At 38.4% G+C, this 11,285-nt stretch overlaps 1 protein-coding gene across 1 annotated transcript; it reads left to right on the plus strand.

The window, feature by feature from the left end:
- Nucleotides 1-758: 758 nt before the first annotated feature.
- On the plus strand, nt 759-10,732 carry LOC138871061 (uncharacterized). The gene is made up of 4 exons (XM_070148912.1): nt 759-847; nt 941-1,319; nt 1,545-2,220; nt 10,284-10,732. Exons 1-4 carry the CDS (start codon nt 759-761, stop codon nt 10,730-10,732), a joined length of 1,593 nt encoding a protein of 530 aa, XP_070005013.1.
- Nucleotides 10,733-11,285: the final 553 nt, after the last annotated feature.

Consider the following 11,285-nt stretch of genomic DNA (forward strand, 5'->3'; position numbering starts at 1 on the left):
GTGTTTAAACTACATCAGCAGGTTTATTGCTCAACTAACGACAACTTGTGAGCCCATCTTTAAGTTGCTAAAAGAGGATGTTGCGGTCAAACAGACTAATGAGTGCTAGGAGGCATTTGATAAGATCAAGGGGTACTTGTCAAACCCACCTATGCTAGTCCCGCCGAAACTTGGGAGACCTTTAATTCTCTATTTGACAGTCCTAGATAATTCATTCGGTTGTGTGTTGGGTCAACATGGCATCACTGGCAGGAAGGAGCAAGCCATCTATTATCTCATCAAGAAGTTTACATCCTATGAGGTTAAGTATACTCCTCATGAAAGGACATGTTGTGCCCTGTCTTGGGTGGCACAAAAGTTGAAGCATTATCTGTCGTCACTTGCCTCATTTCTTGCCTGGATCTTCTAAAGTATATTTTTAGAAGCCTATGCCCACAAGAAAACTTGCAAAGTGGCAGATTTTGCTCACAGAGTTTGACATCATCTATGTGACTCGAACCGCGATGAAAGCCCAAGCATTGGACGGCCATTTGGTCGAGAACCCGGTGGATGAAGAGTATGAGCCATTGAGGACTTATTTTCCTAATGAAGAGGTTATGCATATTGACGAGGTGGAGCAGGATAAAAATCCAGGTTGGAAACTTTTCTTTGATGGAGCTACTAACATGAAGGGTGTCGGAATAGGGGCTGTGCTCATTTCTGAAACAGGGCATCACTACCCTGTTACGGCCTAGCTTTATTTCTATTATACTAACAGCATGACTGAGTATGAGGCGTGCATTCTAGGTTTAAGGTTAGCTGTAGATATGGGAGTCCAAGAAGTCTTGGTCTTGGGAGATTCGAACTTGTTAGTGCACCAGATTCAGGGAGAATAGGAAACTCGGGATTTAAAACTCATACCATATCGACAATGTTTGCATGATCTTTGTCAACGATTCAGATCAGTAGAGTTCAGGCATATTCCTAGGATCCGTAATGAGGTTGCTGATGCTTTGGCTACCTTGGTTTCAATGTTACACCATTCGAATAAGGCTTATGTTGACCCTCTGCATATTGAAGTTCGTGATCAACATGCTTACTGTAATGTGGTTGAGGAGGAACTTGATGGTGAACCGTGGTTCCATGATATCCGGCAATACATCAAGATGAGGGTGTATCCGGTACAGGCCACAAGTGATCAAAAGAGAACATTTCAACATTTGGCTAGTGGATTTTTCTTGAGCGGAGGAATTTTGTACAAGAGAACTCTAGATCTTGGACTACTGAGGTGCATAGATGCTAAACAAGCCACGACTATCATGACCGAAGTGCATTCTGGAGTTTGCAGACCACATATGAGTGGGTATGTTTTGGCAAAGAAAATTCTGCGAGCAGGATATTATTGGCTCACCATGGAACGAGATTGCATTAGCTTTGTGCGCAAGTGTCATCAATGCAGGTACATGGTGATTTGATTCATTCTTCGCCGTCGGAGTTGCATACAATGTCCGCACCTTGGCCTTTTGTTGCTTGGGGAATGGATGTCATTGGACTGATTGAGCCAGCGGCGTCAAATGGGCACAGGTTTATTCTGGTGGCCATCGACTATGATGTTCAAATCTGTGACCCAGAAGGCTGTGGTCGATTTTGTTCATTCAAACTTCATTTGTCGGTTTGGAATAAACTTCATCATCACGGACAATGGTTCTAATCTTAACAGCCATTTGATGAAAGAAGTGTGCCAACAGTTCAATATTACACATCGAAATTCCACCCCGTATCGCCCCAAGGAAAATGGAGTTGTTGAGGTGGCTAACAAGAACATAAAGAAGATACTTCGGAAGATGGTGCAAGGTTCTAGGCAATGGAATGAAAAGCTGTCATTTGCTCTGCTGGGTTACCGTACTACTGTTCGCACTTCAGTAGGTGCAACTCCTTACTTGCTGGTAAATGGTACTGGAGCAGTTATACTCGCGGAGGTCGAAATTCCATCCCTTCGAATTGTTGCTGAAGCTAAAATTGATGATGATGAATGGGTCAAAACCCGGTTGGAGCAGTTAAGTCTTTTTGAAGAGAAAAGAATGACGGCAGTGTGGCATGGTCAATTGTATAAGAAGAGAATGACAAGAGCATACAACAAGAAGGTGTGTCCCCAGAAATTTGAAGTGGGTCAGCAAGTATTGAAACGCATCCTTCCGCATCAGGCGGAAGATAAAGGCAAGTTTACCCCAAATTGGCAAGGTCCGTTCGTTGTAACAAGAGTGTTGTCCAATGGTGCTTTGTATTTAACAAATATAGAAGGCAAATGTGTAGATATGACTATCAATTCTGACGTAGTCAAAAGATATTATGTATGATATCTTTGGTTTGTCTATTTGTGTTGTTTGTACTTGGCATGTTTTGACGATTGGAATGACGAAGTCAATTTATTCTGCTACCTAAACACTTTATCCCTTGATTGCCCCTTTTGAGCCTTATATATTTTCTTTCGTACCCCTCTTTTGAAATCAGAATCAGAGTTTAGAAATACGGATACAAAAGATATAAACAAAAAGAAAAAGAAAAAGAAAAAGAAAAGAGAAATAGAAAAATGAAAAAAATCAAAAGAAAGAAAAGAAAAAGGAAAGAAAAGAAAAAAGAGAAAAGAAAAAAAGAGAAAAAAAGAAGAAAAAAAAGTAACAAAAACAAAGCAATTCCTATTCCTTGAACTACGTTCGACCTGATTCCTTTTAAGGATACGTAGCCAGCCTCACGGTTCGGTCCCATCAAAATAAAAATTCAAAATTCCCCGAGCAAAGAAACTGGGGCAGAAGTTGTGATTTTGTAAAGATCTGATTCCAAAAGTTGTAATTCTGAACCCTTTCATTTCAAGTTGTTTTTGAGCCTTTATGATACTTCTTTCTAACCCTATCCAAAATCCCATATTACGGTCCAAAGAAAGAACTTCCGATCAATCTTTGATGAGTGCAAAGTCAAGCGAGATAGAGGTATGATTCACATCTTGGGCAACACTATGGTCTACACAAGGAAAATGAATAAATAAGAGAGTCTTATTGGTGAAAACCCTCACGGGCACTGTAAGGCGATGGAAAGCTGAGAGAAAACTAAAATGAGAGTCTTATTGATGAAAACCTTCGCAAGCACCGTAAGGAGACAGTGAGTTGAGAGATGAACAAATAAGAGAGGTTTGTTGGTGAAAACCCGTCAGGGCACTTCAAGCCGAATGAGGCTCGTGACTTTGCAGAGAGATTGGATTATAGAAAATCCCAGTTTCGAAGTATGAAGATGGGGTAAAAAATGAAATATGATTAGGTGAACGGTCTGCGCTGATTAGTCCAAAATGCATGTCATGATCATTGGTACCAGCTGCTTTGTTCAGATAAGTCTTTTTTCCTTTTCTTCCTCAAACAGTCATCCTGTTTCAAATTTTTCTCTTTATTCCTAACACTCGAAGTCACTGTATTTCATTTTATTTTGGGTCTACTTCTCTAAGTCTTTTTCAATGTTAGCCTTGTTAAGCAAACAAGGAAGGATTTCAAAACTTATTACCAACTTTCAATTGCACAAAGCAAAGTGCGCCAAAGCATACCAAAATAGCATGGTTCAAATGAAAATAAGGCGCCAGTGGGAGTTTCAAGTGGTCGATTAGTTTCGTAAATTTTAAGGAAATATACAGGTTTGAATTTTGAGGACAGAAATGTAAAACAACAAGATGAGTGTGAGGCACCCGAATCTTCTATGGTTGAAATTCGATCAGAAGTTCAACAATTCTTTGCTAGCCCAAGGCAGCCGATCAGAACAAAGCATGGCAGTGGAAAGGCCACCTTCAGCAAGAATGCCACAAACTAACCACCACATTTTCAAACTGATAAAACTTTCTTTGATTGAAACAGGGGCAGGAATTTTGTTTGTTCCAAAGGAACCCTCCGTGAGGAAAGCAAGTGGCAGACAGATTTGGCCGAAAAGTTCTCAAGACCTCTTAGATAATGGGATTTTTAATTTAAAGTTCTCAGGACTCTCCTGGAGAATGAGATTTAATTTAAAATTCCCAGGACTCTCCTAAATAATGGGATTTAATTTAATGTTTTTAGAACCCTCCTGGATAATGGGATTTAGTTTCAAGTTTTCAGGATCCTCCTGGAGAATGAGATTTAATTTAAAGTTCTCAGGACCCTCCTGGATAATGGGATTTAATTTAAAGTTCTCAGGACCCTCCCGGAGAATGGGACTTAATTTCGAGTTTTTAGGACCCTACTGAATAATGGGATGTAGTTTAAAGTTGTCAGGATGCACCTGAATAATGGGATTTAATTTCAAGTTCTTAGGGCCCTCCTGAATAATGGGATTTAAGTTCAAGTTTTTAGGACCCTCCTGGATAATGGGATTTAGTTTAAGTTTTACCTTTAGGAAATAGAATCCAGCTTTCAGGTTTTCATTCTTAAGATGAGATTTAATTTTCACGGCCCTCCTGGATAATGGGATTTAGCTTTTAAATTCTTAAGGTTCTTTTAGATAACATGATTCGATTAACACTCATAGATGTCCCCGGTATGAAACTGGGCAGAAAAGTTTCTTTTGTTTTGTTTATTTTGTCACAACCGCAGGCGCCCACCTGAAAAAAAAGGGAATTCATTTCAAAGTTTCGCATCAGGCGCCCATCTAGATAACAAGGGAATATTTTAAGTTTCAACATCAGGCGCCCAGCTCGATAACAAAGGAATATATTTCAAGTTTTTACATCAGGCGCCCACCTGGATAACAAGGGAATACATTTCAAATTTTGCATCAGGCGCCCACCTGGATAACAAGGGAATACATTTCAAGTTTCGCATCACACGCCCACCTGGATAACAAGGGAATACATTTTCGTTTTTTTGCATCAGGCGCCCACCTGGATAATAAGGTAATACATTTCAAGTTTGCATCAGGCGCCCACCTGGATAACAAGGGAATAAATTTCAAGTGCCCACCTGGATAACAAGGGAATATATTTCAAGTTTGCATCAGGCACCCACCTGGATAACAAGGGAATACATTTGAAGTTTTGCATCAGGCGCCCACCTGGATAACAAGAGAATTCATTTTCAAGTTTTGCATATGCGCCCACCTGAATAACAGGGAATACATATCAATTTTGCATTAGGAACCCACCTAGATAACACGGGAATACATTTCATGTTTTACATCAGGCGCCCACCTGGATTACAAGGGAATTCATTTTCAAGTTTTGCATCAGGCGCCCACCTGGATAACAAGGGAATTCATTGTCAAGTTTTGCATCAGGCGTCCACCTGGATAACAAGGAAATACATTTCAAGTTCGCATCAGGCGCCCACCTAGATAACAAGGGAATACATTTCAAGTTTTTCATTAGGCGCCCACCTGGATAACAAGGGAATACGTTTCAAGTTTCGCATCAAGCGCCCATCTGGATAATAAGGGAATACATTTCAAGTTTTGTATTAGGCGGCACCTGGATAACAAGGGAATTCATTTTCAAGTTTTGTAACAGGCGCCCACCTAGATAACAAGGGAATACATTTCAAGTTTTGCATCAGGCACCCACCTGGATAACAAAGGAATACATTTCAAGTTTCGTATCAGGCGCCCATCTGGATAACAATGGAATACATTTCAAGTTTTACATCAGGCGCCCACCTAGGTAACAAGGAAATTCATTTTCAAGTTTGGCATCAGGCGCCCACCTGGATAACAAGGGAATTCATTTTCAAGTTTTGCATCAGGCACCCACCTGGATAACAAGGGAATACATTTAAAGTTTCGTATCAGGCGCCCACCCGGATAACAAGGGAATACATTTCATGTTTTAGCATCAGGCACCCACCTGGATAACAAGGGAATACATTTCATAATTCAATTCGAGTTAGCAACAACAGAAGCTCATCTCGAGAGTGCGAGTCAATAGTTCAAGATGCACGATAGAACTGCAGAAGTTTCAAGATCAAGTTTGAAGATATATTGATAGGATTCTTGTAACTTGTAGATCATAGTTTAGCCTAGCTTCTTTTCATTTTGGTTTTGGTGTAATAAGGAGTTCAACAAGCAATAGCAGCAGCAGCAGTAGCAGTAAAATCACAACTTCTCAGTAGTCCCAGCTACCAAAACTTCCAGAACTACACTGACCTGATTCCTTTATAGCCAAGGATATGTAGGCAACCTTGGAAGCAGGGTTCAGTCAAGATTTTCAAAATTGCTTCCCATGGAGTATCCAAACGGGCAAAAATCGCTCGTATTTGCTCACTTTATCTTTGCCCGAAAACTCTTTATGTTTTCGAGCAAAGAGGGGCAGCTGTGAGCGCGTGATTTTTGCCCTATATGAAATAATCCTATAAAATAAGGAAAATAGATTTTTTCCAAATTGTTTGCAATTTTACAGAATTTTTGCATATTTTTTATTAATTATTTGTATTTTTGTGCACGTTTAATTTTATTAAAATCATAAAAAATACCGAAAATACCATGCATTGCATTGAGATTTTGTTTTAATATTTTTAGGATTGTTTAGTTAATTAATTGTTTGATTAAGATGAAAATCACAAAAATTGGTTCACTTCTACATTTTTAGCTTTATATTTTAGATTAGTAATTTTTCTCTTTTAATCTTGGATCAACTAATTGTTATAAATATTATAGTTAGGTAATTAGCTTAATTTTACAATTTAAATTAATTTAGGGATTTAATTTAGGATTTTTAATTAAAGAAAAAGAAAAACAAAGAAAAAAGGAAATAAAAAGGATAATTAAACAAAAGGGTTTAAATTTGAATTTGGGATAATTTTATGCCCAAGTCCGTTCCCAAACCACCCAGGCCCAAACAATTAACCTACCCGATCCACCCCTATTTTTAAACTAAACGACCCCGTTTTGCTTTCCTTCATCACAACCGTTGGATCATTGGCATCCAACAGCTCAGAACTGGACATACAATCAGTATAAGAGTGTCCGAACCAGGTCTGACCCCCACATTACCCCTCTCATACTATCTCTCACCCAAACCATGAGCCAAACCCTAGTCGCCCTAAATCCCCACGCCACCTCCGCCGTTGACCACCCGCCAAAAATCGCCTCACGACGGCTCCGACGCTCCAAACTTCCCCAAATTAGTACCATGCAAACCCCATCCTCTCCTCTTCCTAAATCCACCATTAGCTTCCCAAAATCCCCACCTATTTTCTTTAAATCCAGATCTGAGCCTTTGAAGAAAACCCTAAATATGATTCCTTGCCTCATAGGGCTCGACTTGACTCGATACTTGCGTTAAGCAATCGTTCTGGCTAAGAACAATTGACTAATGCTAGTCTTGGCTTGATTCGAGGGTTGCCGACCTCCGACCAAGGTCACGGATGCCCAGTAAAGTTCATCACCCTCGTCACTCTTCGATTTTCTTCAGGCGTCATGCTCATTCTAGTTAAGAATCAGTTCCCTCCTCTTTATTTCTTTGTTTTGTTTTGTTTTTTGATCTTCTTTTGCTTATGTTCAAGTTAATTTTATTATCTACTAGCTTAGATTAATTTTGACTCTTAACTATTTAGGCTAAATTTAGCATGATTTTCTTTTCTTATTCTGTTTCTTCTTGTTTTTCTGTTTTTTTTTTATTTCTGGTGTTTAATTGCATGCTTTAGGATTTTCAGTGTCCAATTTCATGTGTTTGTTCATCTTGACTGTTTTAATATGAAATAGCATATTGTAGCATGTTTCCTTGCATGAAACTTCCCGCTGATTCCATCATGATTTAATTCTTGTTAGGGTTAAGTTTATTTTAGGTTTTTGGATGCTTAGTACTCTAAGTTTAATTGCATTGTTTCATGATCTGTTTGTTTGTTTTTGATTTAATTTCGGATATTTGCTGGCCTTGTTAGTGTTTGCCCTAATTTGTATGTCATTAGAAACTGGTAGGTTCAATTGAACAATAAAAGAACTTTAAGGGTCTTTCAAGAGTTAAAATTAAGGGAAATAAGGTAAAGCTGCTTTAGGAATGTTTTTGAAAAGGAGCAGCTGGTCCTATTTGGCCAGCACAAAATGCTGAAATCAACTAGAGACTGACAGCTGTCCCAATTCAGTTAGAAAGATGCTTTAGGGGCTGTGTGAGGAAATAATTCCCTAATTTTGTTCTACATCACATGGCATTTTCATGGCTTATATATAGAACCTTTCCCTCACTCTTTAGATAGATTTTCAGACCCTAAACACTCCCCCCCCCCAAAAAAGTTCTACACTGTTTCATTGAATAGCTGAATTTTCTCTGATTTTCACAAGAAAAACTAGAACAAGTTCTCTTGAAATTTCTGGATTTTAAAAGCTCAAAACATGGTTTAATTTTGGAGTTGCGCTACTGCTACTGGACTTCTATTTTTTGTTCATTTTTGCTGGCTTCAGGGTTCTTTTCTTCTATTTGTTGTATTAGGTATTCCTCATGAGCTTTGAAATGCAAAAATGAAGATGTAATATATTGGCTTGAAGTTGAAAACTCCAGATCTTTTTTTGTTTAATGTCCTCTTTGTTTCTTTCTTTTGTTTGTAGTTTCTTTCCATCTATTTAAGCTTGTTTAGAACAGGTGCTTTATTATATAATTCAGTCACAATGTTTAGATCTGAAAGTTAGAATTGGTTTAGTTATTTCATGTGTGGCTGAACAATTTTGCTATGCCTAAGAGTTGTAATATTTGGGACTATGTTAGAACCTTTGACTGTATGCTGTCCGTATGTGCTTGAATGGATGAATACCCTCAGCTAAGTCATCCTGAGTTTTAATGTTATTTAGGGCTAGGTTAATACACAATGAGTTAATATTAATATTCAGTATGTGTTAAATCATCTTATGTTTGGCTAAGATTAGTTTGTATATGTAAATTGTCCATACTGTCACTATTAATAGCAAGTCATTAAAGTTAAGTTTATAATCTAGGAATTTATGCACCTTGGTGTTCAGAATTGCTGCTTTGTTTTGCCATGGGTAAATTAGAGGGAGACGGGCCTCATTGGGGCCTTTAATGTTGAAACATTTGTATGTTTAAGTTACAAGTTAAATCATGAATAAGTTTAGGATTCAATCTTTCATTGTTAGTCTTAATGGTGGTGATGAATTAAGATCCATGATATGTTTTTGTTCAAACCTTTGGATTTTTGTGTGGTGTCTGCTACATGGGACTAAGTCTCAGAGGGCCTTAATGTAAAGGCCTTCCTTCGTGGAGGCTGTTGGGCCCAACCTTGGCCCATATAAGGCATTCCGCCTGGAATTGGTCTCAACATGTGTTCTCTTATTTCTTTTCGCTTTTTGGGCTCAATTCTGAGCCCTATTTTATTCAGTAGCCTTAATCTATTAAGTTTTTCACGTTTGATATAATAGAATTGGGTTTCTCTAATAATTGGAAGTTAGACCATGGAAGGATTAGGCTTGGTACTTGGCTATTCAAAACTATTGGGGCCTCTTGCTTTTGTCTTCATCCCTGGGCTCAATCTCGAGCCCAATTTCCTTGTTATCCCTTTGAAAGATCTTTAAATAATATTGGGCTTAATGCTGGCCCAAACTCTTCCGAATAATTAAGCATCTTTATTTATCCAAATGCTTACTTATATTTAGTAGCTATAGATTGGCTTTAACTAGATGAAGCTTGAACATCCATAATTCATTTTTAGTTGAATACTTTTTGTAAATAAGTTGAGGTGTGTCATCAAATCACATAGTCTATGGCCCTCACATCAATATCTTTATTAATGTAGAAAAATGCTTTGAACTCTCGTAGTCTTGCTTTAGGTGCGTTAATTAAATAAATTGTCATAGCTACGGGTACGGTTCCTGTGACGCAGTTGTGATGCTTAATTTCTAAAATATGGGGGGTACATTTATGTGACCCGACCACAATTTAATCTTGTTAATAAAATAAACATATTGTGGATCGTGGGTACGATTCCCATGACATGATTCACAATGTGTAATCAAATAATTAGTTGTATGACAATCGGATTATTAAAAGTGGTTTTAAAAAGGATAAAATGTACATAGGTTTCAAAAATATTTTTAAAATCAGATAAATAGGTCAATAATAATATTTGAGTGACCGTGCTAAAATCACAGAACCCGGGAATGCCTAACACCTTCTCTTGGGTTAACAAAATTCCTTACCCGGATTTCTGTGTTTCACGGACTCGATTCGGGATTTTAAACCAGTGACTTAGGACAACATAAATTATCCCAAGTGGCAACTCTGAACTTAAATAAATAAATCCGTTTCGATTATTGTCACTTTAATTGGAAAAACTCCCCTATACCCCTTCCGGTGGTAGAAAAAGGAGGTGTGACAACTGCCGACTCTGATGCTCAACTAGCCTCTCAAAACACTTCTATTCACAATTTGGAAGTTCAATTAGGCCAAATCTCACAAGCTTTGAAAGCTCATCCTAAGGGGGTACTACCTAATGATATGGTAGTGAACCCAGAGGGTGGGAATAATACGAGACATGTTATGGCCGTGACTACAAGAAGTGAAAAAGGTGGAGATGCAACCACCTCAAATCAAAGAAGAATTGTGGATGAAAATGTTGTGATTCAAGAAGATGAAATTCCAAGCAATGTGGTTCAAGCTAATGAGGAAGTGAGAATTGATATTGATGAAAATGTGGAGGAGACGCAAGAAGAAGTGAACTCATTTAGGGAACATATGATAGACATACTGGAACCGGTAGTGCCAAAGGCTAAGGCACCAATGCCAAGGCCTCCTCCTCCATACCCTTAAAGGTTTGCAAAGTAAAATAGTGAGAACCAATTCAAAACGTTTATTGATATGATGAAAAGTTTGTCTATTAATGTGTCGTTGGTTGAGGCATTGGAACAAATGCCGGGACACGCAAAGTTCATGAAGGATCTAGTGACAAAGAAAAGATCAATGAATTGTGAGACTATCAAGATGAGACATCAAGTGAGTGCTATTGTGCACTCAATGGCTCCAAAATTGGAAGATCTCGGTGCTTCACAATCCCTTGCACTATTGGTAGTGCCGACTATGCCAAAATTTTATGTGACCTTGGGGCGAGTATCAACTTAATGCCCTACTCGGTTTTCAAAACTTTGGGGATTGTTAAACCAAGACCCACATCCATGAGGTTGAAAATGGCGGATCGTACTATGAAGAGGCCATTGGGTATTAATAGTGATGTGTTAGTTCATGATGATAAGTTCATCATCCCGGCAGAATTTGTGATTCTTGATTGTGAAGTGGACTATAAGGTTCCTATCATTTTCGGTAGACCTTTCCTCGCTACGGGGAAGGCTCTTATTGATGTGAAAGT

Source organism: Nicotiana sylvestris, chromosome 6, assembly GCF_000393655.2.
Source record: "Nicotiana sylvestris chromosome 6, ASM39365v2, whole genome shotgun sequence".
NCBI lineage: Eukaryota > Viridiplantae > Streptophyta > Magnoliopsida > Solanales > Solanaceae > Nicotiana > Nicotiana sylvestris.